This window comes from Leuresthes tenuis, unplaced genomic scaffold, assembly GCF_036924035.1.
Source record: "Leuresthes tenuis unplaced genomic scaffold, fLeuTen1.0.hap1 SCAF_6, whole genome shotgun sequence".
Taxonomy (NCBI): Eukaryota; Metazoa; Chordata; class Actinopteri; order Atheriniformes; family Atherinopsidae; genus Leuresthes; species Leuresthes tenuis.
In genome coordinates this window covers 21,558,535-21,575,970 of record NW_027325360.1, presented here as the reverse complement: position 1 = coordinate 21,575,970, position 17,436 = coordinate 21,558,535, and the positions used below count along the sequence as shown (strand labels likewise).

The 17,436-nt window shown below is 39.1% G+C and overlaps 1 protein-coding gene across 1 annotated transcript in view; it reads right to left on the bottom strand.

Moving 5' to 3' along the window:
* Positions 1-17,436, bottom strand: part of LOC140310052 (phosphatidylethanolamine-binding protein 4) — a 49,861-nt gene that overhangs the window by 18,804 nt on the left and 13,621 nt on the right. Inside the window, exon 4 of the mRNA XM_072388183.1 lies at positions 9,376-9,474. Coding sequence (XP_072244284.1) covers positions 9,376-9,474 — 99 coding nt within the window. The remainder of the gene's footprint in view (positions 1-9,375; positions 9,475-17,436) is intronic.

The following is a 17,436-nucleotide window of genomic DNA, read 5'->3' as shown; positions in this document are numbered from 1 at the left end:
TATGATTTTTATCAACACTGACAGCCTTGCTTCTCTAACTATAATGCACTTAGTATTATAATAATCTTGGAAGATTACAACGCCACTGTTTCCAGTATGGGGGTTGCCTTTTATTCATTAAGGACAATTAGAGCTGCTGCACCAGTTTAAAATTGGTTGCATATTATACATTTTAGGACTTAGCACTGTGCTGCTTTTTCATTCTTTAACTTTCAGCATTACGTTTGGAATCTGAACAACCATAATCAGTACATGGAGTTAGGCAGGCCACTATAATATCTACCAACTTTGCATTCATAGCTGTCACGCTTAATTATTATGCCAAAATACTACATCTACATTGGCTGAAGGAGGTCTTTTGTGAAGTCTTTGTTTTTGTGTACAATTAACTGGCAAGCATGCTATATACTTAAGTAAGGGCTATTTTAGGTTGAGCATAATTGTTAGTGCGTTGTTTTTATCAGCATGCCTCAATCCCCTTCACTGTATCAGGAGAGACCCCTAAGAGGAAGCATTTTCTAAAGCCGCAACCCCAGCAACCCCCCACTAACCCTGACATTTCTTCATTTACCTGCCTCTCTCTCCCTCCTTCCAGTGTCCATGCCCACCTTCCACATGTCTGTCAAACTTGACCACTTTCCACTTCACAGGGGAACAGGTAGGCAGACCTCTGTCAATCCCCCCTACCTGTACCCCAAAACACAAAAAATTGCACGCGGGGCCGACTGCCAAAGAACCCGCTTTACTGACTTAAATGGAGGGGAGGGGGGGTATGACAAAGACGACAGCTTGTGTGGGGGAACATTGTCTGCAGCTACGACTAGAAATCTTTTCAGGAAAAACAGGATTTTATACACAATGGTCGTGGGTGTGAAGAAAAGGGGCACATATTAAAAGAAGTGTCTTTATGTGTGCAGAGCTACCGATTTTTAAACAGCATTTACATGGATAAGATCCAATGTGCTCTTTTTTCCCCTACTAGGCTTTATAGTGTGACAGACTGGATCAGAGAGGGCTTTCCAGGTTGTCCTTGTTTTCTTGGAGCGTAATCGTAATTCTGTATATCCAGGACAGTGCTCAGGCTAGAAATAAATGCCACACAATGACACACAGCAAACCTATAGTACTTCCTTAAATAAAATACAGTTGATATCTAAAGAAAGGATAATTGATATGGCAAAATCAACAGGAATTCGGGTTCCTAGAAAGCCTTATCAGGCTTTGAGTGATAACTGTTAATGCTGGACGGCTGTTCACTTGCTGCACTAACAGCATTCACGACTTCTCATGGAAAACTGTAGCAGCTCATGTTCTTCGTGCAGTGAAACCTCCTCAATGATCTCATCTGGGAGGTCAGCTCTTACAAAAATGGCAAGAGGCTTGGTGGGTTATCAGCTACTGTATAATGTGTGTGTAAATGTGTGTGCGGGTTTGCTGTATGTGGATGGGGGATGGAACTGACAACTGAGCGGAGGATTCTTATGTAATTCTCCCTTTAGGTGGCAGAGAACAGTGAGAGCAGCAGCCCACACTAAAGAAGAACCTGTTTGTTAATAAGCTGCAAGTAAGATAGGATTGATAATATTCCAGGCTGTTTTTGCAGAAGACAAAGGATCCCCAATAACAACAGGTGACAGCATCTCTGGGTACACAGTTGGCATGTCACCTCAAAAAGCGCTGGATTCTGGCATGTTAATCTTAGTCAAACGCCTTCAAATATTTCCGCAAATCCACATATGCAGACAGCACACATATAAAAACATGAATGTGTAAAGCTGTGATATCGCTGAGAGGCTATGATGAGAGTCCGATGGGGTTAAGTGAGAAAACAACTTCCAAAAGTTGAACTCCATGTAGCACCACCTCTGACATTTGTCTGGCTAGAGTTGACAGGATGAGCACATGCTCTAAATGTTAAGTGCCTCCAGCTGCGCCTCACTGTTAAGGACTATTGTTGACTTGAACCAAGGGAGGTTTGGGATTGTTATGAAAAAAAGATGAGTGACCTCCATGTAACGTTTATGAGGGCAAAACTATTTCGAGTTCAAATGTAAAATAAACAGTACAATATCTTAACTTTATACCTGTAATTGACATAATCTAAAGTTTCAGCTCATTTCCTCAAAATACATAAATAAATAAAACATTCTGCAACTTCTGACAAAACTCTTAATCACACAAACAGGTACTCAGTTTCTTCACTCCTCACATTTATAATACTGACAACAATCTGTTCATATTCTTTAAGACACGTTAACACAAAGTACAAGTTTATCCTATCAGTTTAGGTTTACATAAGGGTTGACAACAGGTGCACCGAGTGGAGTTAAAATTGGATAAAGTTGCATCACACAACTTGACGCCAGGAGGTATTTCTGTGTAAAAGTTTGTAAAACCGTAAACAACCAAACTGTTGACCGGGGTTAAGAGCATGTTTAGCAACTTTGGAGGAAAAAAAAGAAAGAAATCACATTAAAAAGGAAAACTGTTTGCGCCCACCCCCTTGTCATAAGATACGGATGTCCCGTAAGGTTATTTGTGTTTGCTGGGGAATGAAGTGCTCAACTGGATTAAAAACATACTGCATATGTTTGGAAATCTGTTTCCCTGGGCGTATGAGTGGAGTGAGCGAGCGTGAAGCAGCAGCTTGCGTCTCCTCCAAGAGAGAGGGCAGACACTCTCATCATTAGCTGGGCTACAATGTGCTCCTCTACCTGCTCCAATCTGCACAGCCAGGCTTCACTCTGACGCCAGACAGATGTTCCCAGTATGAGGTGCAAAGTACCGAGAGGGGAAATGAGAGTGAGCAGGAGAGGGGGAGAAGAATGGAAATATTCAGAAGACTACACAATAAGAGTTTAATTATGAATAATACCAATGGTTCTTTGTTCTCACAATGAAGCTAGCTGTGGTTCGTCTGGCCTTTGGGAGATTGTTTTTGGCTTCCATATGGGGGCAGCTGTCTGTCAAAAAATAAACGTTTAAATCACAACATGCCAAAGTTGGGATAGTTGAGGGATAAAGAACAATGCGATTAAGTATGTTTATTTGTAAAATTGTCGGTATCTTACTAAAATAAACTGTCAGTTATTGGCAGAGGTTAAAAATGTAACCTTAACATTTGGTAATGCTCAAATGATACTGATCTGCAACAGAGACGTTTTTTTAAAAACTTTACATAGACTATATCTTAATGTCCCAATAAAATAAAAATCATGTTTTGAACCTTGTGTCATAAATTATTTTTTCTTTTGGCACAAAATTAGCCGGCAACTTTGCATCTGGGGATTTCTGTTCTGAGTCTGTATAGCACCACCTACCATCTCAGAAAGGCAGGGTCAGACAGCCTGTATCTTCGACGTGAAAGATTGGAGGAGCCATCCTGAATACTTACTGGGTGGGGCTTTACATATAGATAGTACAAGCTAGGGGGAGAATACAGCAGAAACAAGGAGGAGATGGCATTTTATTACTGTTAGAGCACAAAATCAGGTTATGTAAGCCTTTGTGTCTGAGGTGATGAAAGATGTTAAACCACAACAGAAGTAGACTTAATTTATTTGAGGTATCTCATCAGAAATACCAGAGAGAACACATGTCTGAAGTCAACTTTTGGGAAGTTGTTTCAAAAGATTTGCCCCTAGAACAGCTGAGCTTTTCCACTAAGCTATTTACAAAGTCTGATACTGCTCCAACCATTTATCCAGGAGTACAACAAGTACAACAGGGCACGTTTGTCCACTAGCAAGTTTATCATTATTTGTTTTAATGTCCTGCAACCCGACCGACAGATTAAGTGAGTATAGAAGATGGATGGATGGATGTTTTAACGTATTTGCTCTCTGTCTGGCCAGGGATACTTCTCTGCGGCTGTTCACTGGCCACCCCAGCAACACAACATTTCCCCCCTTGTCTTGCTGAAGACAAACTAAGCGCAAGTGGCTGCATTTAACTAGAATATCTTTTTTGTTGGCGCTATTGGGACAGAAAGGACCCAAACAGAATCAGTTGCAAAAGAATGAAGAAAAGAGTCCTTAATGCAAAATTGGAGAGAACTTTGGTCCTTTGACATCTACATAGCATAATATTGAAATAAAAACCATCTTGTAAAAACATTGTCATGTAATACAGTCCACCACTGCATCCAGAAAATAAGTCATATGCAGAAACACAAGCTCATCTCAGATGAACAAAAAGACAGTGGACACAAGTTTCAGCATCTTTTGGGAAAAATGTGCCAAAGGCAAGAAACACCATCCAGGCTATTACCAGCTAATGGTTCAAAAGCTAGCTGTGATGGTAAGGAGGTGCATCATGGCCAGACATTTAAAAAAAAAAGTTGTTTGTGGTTATTTTCAGCAGGACAATGAATTCTGTACAACTTACAAAGGAGTGGCTTCATAGACGCAGTTTGTGTGTAGTTGACTGGCCTGCAGTCGACTCAACAGTGTGTGAGCAGCTGGAACAGATACAGGTTCCTCTTGCAAAACTGTAAATATTAGTATCTTCAGTTTACAAGTGATTAAAAAGTCTAATTAAAAGGAAGGTAGCTGTAACAAAATGGTAAACACACCTCTCTTCCAACTTTTTTGTGTGCATTTCTGGCATCTTGATTTGTTTTTCTGAATACAATGAAGTTGGGTTACAATATTGCTGAAAATAATTTCCTTTGTACTGTTAAATAATGGTTCAAACATGTTAACAAATTACAGATTTAAGTTTTTATCGTACTTTTCGTGTATTTTTTTTGTAATGTTTTTGTGGGTTTGATCGACGAGGGTGAGTGGTTTAAAATGGGATTGTATTTACTGGGTCAGCGGTTTATAAAGAAATAAAGGACAAAATTACAAAAGTGTCATTTCAAGAGCTTCACACTGAATGAAATGGTGCAAGGCGTTACATGTCTAATAGTTTGCAGTTAAAGGACATCTTGAGGCGTGGAGCAGATGATCTCTGCGGGCCACAGAATTCACAAACACAAAGCCAGCTGGTCTGATACAGTCACAATACTCCACTGTTTGCATTTGCCTGAGCAGCAGTAAAACACAGGCTCTGTCCCCCTTTGGGGGCAGCTACAAAAGAGGTGGATGTTTAAACATGCATATCCCTCATGCACTGTAATAATGATCTGTCCAACTGGCCTTCAGTTAGTCAGAGAGAGGAAGTTAACAAATATACAGTATGTTGGCATTCAGTTCAGAAACATTACTTAGGTCAGTCTCGAAATAAATAATTACACTGTCTCAAAAGGACACAGCAACCTCAGTACTATTTGGTCATCAGATCTCTTGTCTTGATTAAGATGTATATCAGCTTGGAAGCACAGAGAAACCAGAATACAAACAGATGGTATGATTTGCACTACCCAAAATATTAAATAATTATATCACTCTCACGATGAGAAACCCACAGCAAATAGACTTTATACTATCAATTACTGCATGCATAAAAAACCTAAAGTGACACATCTCTGTTACAATAGGATTTAACAGTGATGAACACCTTGTGTTCCCTCAAAGTAGCTAAAAAAGGTTAACTGTAGCACTGATTTGCAAGTTTATTGCCCATCAAGTTGACCCCGACAGGACCAAAACTACTGTGTATTAACAAGAAAAAGTAATGCCCAATGTTGTATTTATATAGTTTAAGCTGACTCTATTCAGATACTAATGATTTGCTTGTTATAGTAATTATTGCTGCAAGACCATGCCGGAACATCTGTATTGATTTAGACTCTCGGAGAGCAGAGAGGGAGGGAGAGGCTCACAATCTGGAGTTCGACTTTGAGAGCGAGACAACAATCTGTTATACAGTTATTTTGGTAATTATCCATAATTGATGTAAAAACACAGCCCGTGTTGCAGAAAATTCTAAATGACTGTTTCTGAAGCTAAGGGGCTCTATGAAAACGGGCAGTTGCAAAGTAAATGCATAGATGCACCGCATCTAATAATGTGATTGTAAAAGCAAGTGCACAGCTGGTGAGGGACAATACATCCAGCCGCTCAGTTTCCACTTAATTGCTGGAGTAACTTGTTCTTGGCAGTCAAAAGTAAAGATGTGATGGACACAGTTAAATAAAAATGTTGACACCTAACATAAACACAAAATTATGATTGTTTAAAACTTACATTTGCATGATTGTTCTGGACATGTATAAATGTGTGTTGTTGTTAGCACTGATGGCCCTAAACAGTTGAGGCAAAACAAAAAGTGAGACAGCAGTAGAGTAGCTGAAGCCAAGCTGTAGGTCCAGGTACAAAATCCTCCTTTTCCCTGTTTTTGTTTCCTGCATCACTTTAGATAAACTCATATTTAGGTCATTTACTTTGTTGTTCAACACAATTAAGATGCATACTAAACGCATTTGTGGATAAATATAACCAGAAACTCAAAATTAGAATGCAAGATTTCATGTTTAGTGATTTTAAGCGATTTTTATATTTCATATTTTAATGTTTTCACGTGCAAATAGAGATTTTATACTAATTTCAAGGTAAATAATAAAGGTCAACTCGCAAATTAAATTTTTATTTCAACTTTATGTGTGCATAGTACATATTTGAAATGGTTTCTTAAGGCAGTTAATGCACAAATGTGGATGTTCTACAAGATGAAATAAGGAAATCAGATGAATAAAAGGCACCTTTCTTGGTCCTCGGTGCATTATATTATGTCACATGAACAAGTCGTCTGCAATAGTGCAATGTGCAGTATTAGGTGGTAGTGAGTCTGAGTGGGCGTGATTCAGTGCACTAGTCTACTTTTACAGTTTCAAATTGCATTGCTATTGGCAACGCTGTGCTTTAACTAATGAAAAATGAAAATTAATGCAAATATTTTGCTGGTCAATATTGTTTTCTCATAATATCCCCTAATAGAGCAGCCTTTGGGTCTCCTATATGATTTATAGATCTGTGATAATAATCTGACTGTAAGACATAAAATGAAGGCATTACATCCTGTCCATGTGTTTATTTGAGATTGTCCAATGAGCCTGGAATTTGACAGGAAATTTGTATTCTAGTAAAACTTTTTTTTTTTTTTTTTACAAATAAATGCAAGAAAAACTATATATGTCTGAATATCTACAACTAAAATCTGCCCCATTAAAGGTTCCCTTCCAGAAACATGAAACCCCCTAAAAGAGTCAAAGCTTTTTGGTTTCTAGAACCAAGGATAAACTCAAGAGTCGTCTTCTCATAAGAATGCAAGTATGTGAGGTAGAGTACAGTACAAATATTCAGCTCTAAAATACCTCTCAAGAGGGCTTTGTTATAGCCAGCAAATAGTGAGGAGATCCTCCCTATCCTCACATGTTTTGAGAAGTGAAGAACCACACGTTTAATGGAGCTCAAAGTAAGGTGAGTGATGTGTCAACATGACTACTCCAATGAGTCCTTGTTTTGATATCATTGTTTCTCTAATGAGACTTTAGAATAAGAACTAGCCTAAATCTGCTGTGCTGTTTAGTCCAGCTTGACCTCACCTTGCTCTAGGCTGAAATATGGAAATGTTCATCATAAATCTGGAGATGGATGAAGAGTACACAGTAATTATGGAAGCATCTGCGAACTAGGGCAAGGTTGCGTGACTCTGGACCAATGAATATACATGAAAAAAGCATGGCTGTTGTTGCTCATACAATTTTTGCCAGTGAGGATTAAAAAACTGATCCGTTTGACATTTGAAAGCATCGAGCCAGACTTCACATTGGCAGAGGTAGCTATGTAAATGCCAAACATATTATCGTACAGCACTCTTTGCCTTTTATACAGATGGAACTAATTATTCCTTTATCATAGTTACACAGTAGTTTAGTCATTTCCTGAATCACATGGATGCATTCATTCATAAACTGACCTACATTACTGTCATTGCCACAGGATGAAACAAAATCCATAACATTCAGATCGACACCTAAAACAAAGCTGAGGTTGTTCGACGTCACCTCGCCACCCTGGTCAATTAAACACCTCCCACTGCAGTTGGCATCACTCAAAAGGCTCATTAACCCTTCTGACCAACCACCAGTCACAATCAGAGAAACATCCTGTCATACTGGCCAATCCCTACATGGGCAATGCAGGTCAACACCCACACAAGTGACAGGAAATTGAATTGCTAGAAAGAAGGTGGCCTGTCTGAGCACTTGAAAGATATTTGTTTATTCACAGCTGGTCATGGAGCCAGACTGTCTCTATAGGCTTAAAAATAAGAAGTTAATGTGATGCTTAGTGCAATTTCATAAAGTCAAAATCACTACTTTTCTTTATATAATTGATGTATGTGACTGATCTGAGGGAAATATCACCAGATACTGGAAGCAGCAATGTGGTTGCATAAATTATCTCTCAAGCTAAATCACCAATGAGCTAAAAATGTTGAATATATATCTATTGTGGCTTTAGAAAAATATATAATTTACAAACCCCTCACTTTTGGATCTTTGAATCAATGTGAAGCTTACTTAGTATACAACCATGTCTTATTAAATGAAACAGGAGCAGTAATACATCTCTGAAGAAGCTTTGTGCACTTGTTTTTCAGACCACTAGTCTTAATCTACTGGGTTGATCTCCTGGTACTCGGGGGATTATGAAATATCTGCAAACCTCAAAATATTTGAGGCAATCAACAACTCAACATGCATTTGGCGTTTGAATGCAAGAATGTGAAAACACACAAACGAATGGATAAAAAGGAGTGAAATATGAAGAGAAATAAGGGGATCGGAGCCGTGCCCATTTCGGGGGTGTAAAATACGGAGAAGTGTGGATCATTGGGGGAGCTGCTCTGCCTGGGGGAACAGATGAAGGGAGGACACTCTGCCAAGATCTCTCCACTGAAGGGGGAGCTGAGGGAATGGAGCTCTATGGGAGAAAAAGTGTGCGCCTCGCATGCTGCTCCCCTCAATCTCTGTCTCACACGCTTGCATTGACACGTCCCAGGCTCTCCACAGCAGAGGGAAATTGCTGCTGACAGGGCCTTGCAAACTTTCACAGCCATTTAGAAAGACTTACTCCCACACTTTTGTCACAGGCATTTATTGCACAAGATACATGATATGAAAAATTAACATTTTCAAACTTGGCATCGTTTTCTTTTAACCAAGTTAGGCTTAAAAAACCATTCATAATTTTTCAGCCGTACGATCGGCCCTGGTGCAGATGTAAACACGAGACATGCCAAGAGAGACTCTGAGATTATGAAAATGCACAATTTTCAAGGAAGAAATAAACATCCAAACAAAACTTCATAAAATTTCTATCGTACTGTATGAGGTTTTAATCAAATAAAAATCACTAGCTATATCACCAAGCTGCATGAGGTCGTCTTGAAGTGAGTGCAGAGGCTATTTCCGGTTTACTGTACCTTTATGTTCACAACCAACCAGTGCCTCCAGTAAGCTGATGTCTGTTTGGTGCGGCTTGGAGCATCGGGATCGACCATCACCAGGACATACATCTTTTCCTGCAATCATACAGAGATTCACATTTTGTAACATCTACAGAAACCAAGTACCCACCACACTGCCACACAGATTGCGATTGGCCCGGAGGCAGAGCCAGCAGTAGCGTTACCTGATCCCTTTTGCGTTCTGAGACACACTGTTTGTACTTCATCCTGCCCAAGGCTCCACATCTCTTTAGTTAACGATACTTAGCTTAAAAACTTAAAAGCAGATGCTTTGCTTTACTTTCACAGCTTTGAGTTGTTTTGCCAAATGCTGTGATGGGATTTTATTCTATTTATAAAATTTGTGGTGTGTTTTATGTGGTTTCACATCTTGTCAGTTGAGGTCAGAAAGCTGTCAAAGTCAGAGATCTGGGTTTCATTTTTATTATATCAACATAAATTAAGCTGTTTAAAAGCAAGAAGACAACTGTCCTAAAAACACAATAAAACACATGACACTATAAACTACAGCTGTCTTTATTACCAACTTGTTATTTCCAAAGACAAGCTCTCTTCCTTCTGTTAGTCCTTAAACTTAACATTATTACTGTGACATCAACAAAATGACAACGTTTTGGATCCGATACCAAATCGTCTCGTTAACATATTCACAGTAACTTTCTGCCACTTATCAAGTATCTTTATACCCCTCAATCTGTCGATGGATAAAGTGAGAGAAAAAGCATCTTAACTAACACTTGATCACAGTTATTGGACGTTGACTTGGCGGCTTAATTGCCTGAAAATCTTCATTCTGTCTGTCCCTAAAAGTTAGAGAATTATGAGAGCAGATTGAATTATTGCGAGAGCACATTTGTCATCCCTGGTCTAGTGCCCAAAATCTGCCAGACCATATGATGGGCTTTTTTTATTTTGTTCACTTCCTCTACAAACAGAGACACAATGTCCTCTTACTGTATATGTACTTTCAATTGATGCAAGAACATAATGATATCAGCTTTAAAACACAGAAAACAGATGCATTTCTTGTATTCTAACACTGACTGCCAAATACCACTGTCAGCAGTGCGGTAAAACATTTTTAGAGGATCAAATACCTTCATGTAAACAGAAACCTTAAATTTCTGTTTGTTGTGTCCTATCAAGACGTTCTTACAGGCCTCACAAAATTATCCTAAGCCGATGTACTTGAATGAGATAAAGAAGTAGTCATGTATTTTTCTGCAGATGCTCATTTTCAGGAGGATTCTCTGCCTACCTGACAAGCAGTAATATGCGTAAACAACTAAGCCTAATAATAGGATAATACTGTAGTCTCAGTGATAGTGCCTGCAGGTAACATCCAGACACACCAGCAACAATAGAGCCTCCTCCACAGCCTGTCAAAAGTGACTCTATATCAGTGACCCCCCCGGGCAGCTTACCAACCATGACCTGTTGCCTTCTCCAGAGTTGTAATCCTCATTTGTACATGTTTGCTACCAGGCAAAGAAAGTGTGATAATGTAGTTATACTAATATCTAAGTCAGACCCTGATGCTTTCAGAAATAACATGGTTTCAAACAACAGCATGCACATACACACAGACTAAAAGGCAGTTTAAGCATTTCAATTAAAAATTACCTCCAGTCACAATTACAACTGAGCGAAATTGCACTTCATTGGATATTTCACGAAAGTTACCATGCATGGAGATGCGCTGCATGGGACAGGCTCAGATTTCCTTAGGCTAAATTTAGAAAAAACATTAAGAACATTTAATTTTAAGTGTAACACGAGAAACATGTCCTATTTACAGTGGGCATTGAATTTCAATCCAATTTCTGCATATATTCAGTGCTTGAATTTCTACCTGTGAGAATCTGGCTAGTCCAGCTGGCATGGGCAGCAAATAATACAAGAAGCTCCCATCAAGCTTGCACTTCACACATTGTGGCATGTACCCTTCTCTCTTATGAGCACATTTTTTTTCTCCATCTGTCAAAATCCACATTAATTACGCACAGATATGTGTGAAAGACTCCAGGGAAAAACAGATGCATATTCTGCCATCTGAAACTATTTTACCGAGGCTTGAAGAAACTAAATGTATATCTGAACATGTTTTAAAAGGGGCTAATTCTCTACCCTGAAAGGCACACATTTTCCAATAATATATTGGAACTCTGCCTTATATTGGAACCTTTTTTATTTATCACCAGTACTCACTAGGAGACTTAACATTTGAGTTTCAATGATTAGTCAAAATAAACTTTTACACTTGAAAGTATTTCTAATATTTCAGCGTTTAGCTTATATTACATACTTAATAAAAACTGCAAAAAACTGTTGTAAAAAGGTGAGAGATCAGCAGCCTGATATGTTTTTTAACAGCTAAATGTCATTCTAATCTGAGATCTTAAAGCAGAAGTAAAATCTGTGTAGGTATCTGGCACAGACCACAATGGTTCACGGACCATTATGCAGCAGAAGATGTGAGGGCCCTGGGTGCAGGCTGGAGGCGGGGGAAGATTGAGCCTGCATTCTCTCGAGATTAACCTCCCACTGCCTGCTGTGATCACAGCAAAATGCTCCACTGAGACCACACCTCAGACGTCAGCCGGCTGGAATCAACTCTGCAGTCAAATGGGCATCTCTGACATAGCTACTGTTGAGGGGTATTAGGGAAAAGGGACATGCTCTCCCCAGAAACACCCATAAAGCTTGAAGTGGGAGCATTCAAATTAGGAAACTCTTATTCTAGGAAACTCTTATATGTATTCCTGATTATATTTTTATAAAACAGCAGAACTATATTTCTGTGTTATATTTTAAATACATGAAAGGAAATTTATTCTCCATGCCAATAGTATCAAATGGATACAGTCTTTGTTAAAAAGAAGACAGCAAAGAACAAAGTCAAGGGGAAACATGTCTCTCCAAGGATGGAAAACTACTGTATTACCTCTGAGTGAACTCTGCTGGGGTTGAGAAACGGAGAGATGGCTAATCGCTGCTCTTGTAGAGCTGCCTGGGCTATCGAGCTCGGCTCCGCTAACTGATGACACCACGAAGGACGAGAGTGTGTTAGTGAGATGGAGGGAAGAAAAAGAGGCCCCTTTGTGAGTTTACAAGTTCATACTTTATCCCTGACCCAATACCAAACTGTGTCATCCATGCAACTGCCAATTAATATACCCATTGCTTTATCCTCTGAATTTAATGGTCAGCTGTGCTCATTGCTCAACTCAGAGCAAAGCAATGCATCGATCCCAAATCCTTATCTAAGTAGCAAAAATACTTGAACTCGTTTGGTAATTAGCAGGTATCTGTGTTGTGATTAAGAGACGGTGATGGCTTAACAACCATCGACTGCAGCTTAGAGTGAGGTGAAAGATCATACTCTAAATACAGAAAATAGGACTGGTAAAGCAAAGCAGAGGAAGTAGAAAGTGAGTCTCACTGATCAATTTGGGTCTTTTAGCAGGCAAAACTGATTTAGAATAATTCTGGGAATGAGAAAAAAACATAATCTGATATCAAATTAATTCAAAGAGTAAAGTGGTGTTGACTTTTACACTTTGGGAAAAAATGATAAGGTGTCATTTTAGAGGAAAGATGGCAGTGAGAGTGAAGAACAGCAGGTAAGAACACACAGAGTAAGTTTAGCAGGTCTGGAGACGAGGTCCATTCTGGTGTAGAGGAGGTCAGGGGTCAGCCTGTCTGAGGTAATTGAATCCTGGGGAGAGAGAAGCGGGGCCGTAAACCCAAAGATGAGATGGAGAATGCTGGGGGGCTGTGTCACTCACCTAGAGGTCAACAACTCTACAGGTGAGGAGGCCCTCATTGTCATTAATATCAGCCCATCCCCCACAGCTCATCTCTAGAGGCTTGGAAACTCCATTGTTCTCACTACAAACAGTATATAAAAAAAACCTCCATCATCAGCACAAATAACCAGCAGATTGTTAATCTGCCACACATCTATGGCGAAGAACTAACTCCATCAAACGATATCTGATTACCGTAGTGGCTCAAAGGTCTTGTTGCAACTACAGACTGAAAGTCCAGTTAAAGAGTTTTTAGGCTGTACAACCGGAAGTTGAGAATCTAATATGTTCAATCACATAATCAAAAGGAGCATGTTTGGTCTGCCACAATGTAACTAAGGTGGCACATGTAAAAGCAAAATCCACGTGAATGGAGAGACCTCTGATTTGCCATCAGAACACTGCATTGTAGTGGGATGAACTATGTAATTCTATTTACCTGTAATTGGATTTAATGTTGTAGCTAATCAGTGCTTGTCAGCAGTATATATTTACTCACAATCCCTACATCATCTGCTTGTGAAATAGTCATCTGCTCATCATAGACTTGAAATCTAAGATGTGAGCTTTACAAATGAGGGCTTGACATGTTTGTATTTGTCTGCCATACAATTTGAGTTACTTTAGATTTTACAATGTGAAGACTTGAACTGATACAAAAAAAACCCTGAAAATATTTGATTTAATGCACCCTTGTCTTTTGGACGAGATCATACCAAACTTAACATATGCTTTAATTTTCAGATGATATTATTGCCTGATTTAACTTTGGAACTGACCATTTTAAAATGGGGATTTTTTAATTTAACTATTTATTTTACAGCATTCATGATTCAAAATGTTTTAATCCCTCTCATCACTTTTTGACTGCATGTAATCAGTTTCAGGTTCATTTCCTAAATATATTATTTCCTTCTTCTTTTTAAAACATATTCTTACTGATCTACTAATTTATTTTTTCACCACCAACACATTTAATCTGAATTTGTCTAAAATAATTCTACAACTCACATTTGATCTGTATCAGCTTGCCAGTGTATCGAATTTCACTAACCTAAAACAAAATGAGAACAAAATCAGAGTAATTCTGTAGCACAAATTATACACTGTATATAACATATTGTATGGTAGTTTTAGCTATATGTAAATATATATCTAAAACTGCTGTGAATCTGTTTTAATTGATTTATTTTTATATATTTGCTTACATTAGATATTGTGAGGGTGTCTTCCTGGATCTGGTGATAGTGATGAATATAAAGAAAATGTTCAATACCAATTGAGATGTATTGAGGTGTTGAAATACTTCTTAACTTTAATTACCTCAAACACAAATGAGCATAAACTATAATAGGAGCAAGAAAGTGTCCACTGGGGGCAAAGTTACATGCATTTGTAAATGCGCCAATTATAACTGACATGTTAGTGTGTCTGGTGAAAACAAAATGTGGTTGTGGAGACATGGTGTGACCTATCACACGGGTGTCTTCTCTTTGACAGCTGTTTATGGCTGTCTCTCCGTGAGCAGTCTTGTCAACAAGTTAGCGTCCCAGCTGTAGACGATGCAGTCATGAAACTTAACAAAGATGTTAGTTTGAGGCCCAGTTTGTCGATGAATGTGGTTCAAGATGCTATCCAGTTCAGACTTGAGGATGAAATTAAATACCATGCATTTATTCCAAACCCTTTGGGTTGATTTTGATGATCATGCTCTTGTGATCGTCTCATAAGCATTAACAGGTGGGTTCCACATGTGCACTGCATCTTAACTTGCATCTAAACAAACAACAGTTATGCTCAGATTCTGTTATTCTCACCATGTCTGCCAACTGCTACGTTGCATTTCCTTTATACACAACATCTGCAAAGCCAATATCCATACATTCACATTCATGGATTGTGTACATCAGTGCATCCAAGATAGAACTGATTATATTTACTGCGTTTGTGACTGAACCATTCCTATGTGCAGCTATCCTCAATCACAGAATCATGACAGTTATTACAGGAAATGAATCAGGATCACTATGCAAACCAAAGAAAAGCTAACTTGTCAAGGCATTTTTCTGAGATATGCCATCTGGGTGCATTTTGAATACAACTGATATTATACTGCATTATACAACATGATGAGACGATGACACTGCAGACACTGATTTACCATGTTGTTCAATGACACAACTACATGATATGCAAAGAGTACCAATGGTTCTCAGTATGTTCTGAAGTGCCTCAGATAGTGCAGGCTCCACACTACCTCCAAACCTGCCTATTTTTAACTCGGCTTCCTCCCACACAGGAATGGAGTGTGGAGTGGCTTATAAATCCATACTTCCAGGAGTAACATGGTCAAAGGAAAGTCACATGTTGACACAAATGCATATTCCAGGCCTAAACACGGCTACTAGATTTCTGCTAGTTAGCCAAACAGAAGAGCGGGTGAGCTATGAAGAGGCAGCAGTTCAAGAGGAATAAGAGCAGAATATGAAACACAAGTTTACATAATTGTTTCGATCAAGTTGAATTTTTTTACCTAAAAATATGCGAACTAGCTATTTTTAATCAAATTAACACCTGGCAGAGGGCAAGACAAGACAATGCAATATCTTTCATAGCCTATATTCTGTGCAGTAAATATGAATGTTCTTTGTCACTGTCACTGTTCATTTTTGCCCCCAAACCTATTAATGTTTATCAAAGCAGCTCTTTGATAAACTTTGCAAGTATCTAAATGGCATCTGCTCCGAACTTTATTTATGAAGCCTTGTACTTCTGATGTGCACTTTGTAACTGCAACGAAGCCACTGTTAGCAGTAAGATGGTTCACAGTCTGATTGAAGCTTGAGGGGGGTGAAGGAATTAGTAGCAGCCGAAGGAATCGTTTCTGCATTTCTCCCAACACTGAAGACTTCTTTCAGCGTACCATGCTTGCAAACACAGCCGTGCTCATGTTAAGCTTATTAGTCACCCTGGATGCGATCTTGCTAGCTGAGGCTTTCAACACTTTCTAGTGGTGGCTTTACACACATACACCTACTCACTACCATGAAAGCATTTCTGCAAATGCACATGCTCATGCACAGTAACTACAAGTAGCAGGTTCACTGAAGCAACATGCGGTCAGGTGCTCAGATATTAGCCTCAGATTCTGTCTGTGCTAAATGAGGCAAGAGGGAAATATTTTTGTCATATAGTTTGACAGCAGAGAACACAACAAAGTCAAACAGGGCAAATTACAGCCCTGGACTCATATCCATAATTAATCTGTCAAGCTTGTCACACACTGAGAGTCGTAGATCTGCTATTTTTCTGTTATTTTACCACCAAGTTGCCTGAAAAAGTTAAAAGGTGAGCACATTCAACTAACTTCACCCACATCCTGGAATCTTAAGGTAGCTCTCATGACATATTTGGAGGATGAAAGCCAAAGTAATAAATATCTATTCAGATCAACAGATTAGTAGCTGAAAACGACAAGTTTACACAGGGTATTACATGTCATTTCAAAACAGTAAACATTTAAAGTTCATATCTTAACTTCTGTTCTAAAATCAGCTTACTGAACGGCATCATATTTCACTCTGGAAGCAACCACAGAGTGAAACTGAGAGATTTTTTCTGTCTATTTTAACAGTATGTATGATCCATGTAAATAACATGTATAACAAATGGCTGCGACAGCTTCATGCAGCAGACACAGTTCTGAAGACTATGTGAAACATGGTGCCATGAAGGGAGCTCAGTTGTAAGCACTCTGACACCCATTCCTATTTGGCCATCAGAGCTGTTAAAGGTGTCAGGGCTGTTCACAGGCACTGCGTGTTTCACCAGCCAAGATGGCTTCCACATTTTTTCTATCATGATTAATTATGGCTTCTGATGGTTGTACAGTGAGAAAGTGTAAATTATTCCCACATTTTCTTGTGCCCTTCGTTCAATCACTTTTGTGTAGGAAGATGCTATTGACGCCATCCATGGATGGCGACCAAAAGGCATCTACACGGGGTGGCAAACTCTTGTGCCTATTAAGGGGTGGAAGTGGGGGTCCAGACTGCCAGTTGACAGGGTCGGATTTTCCAGTATGGAATTGTCTTGTTTCAGTGGGCGAAGCTGGGTGTTGGGAGACTAAGAGAGAGGACTGCCCAGGGCTTGGAGGCTCGAAACAGAATATTTCAAACAGACAAGCACCGTCTGTGTTCCAGTGTCA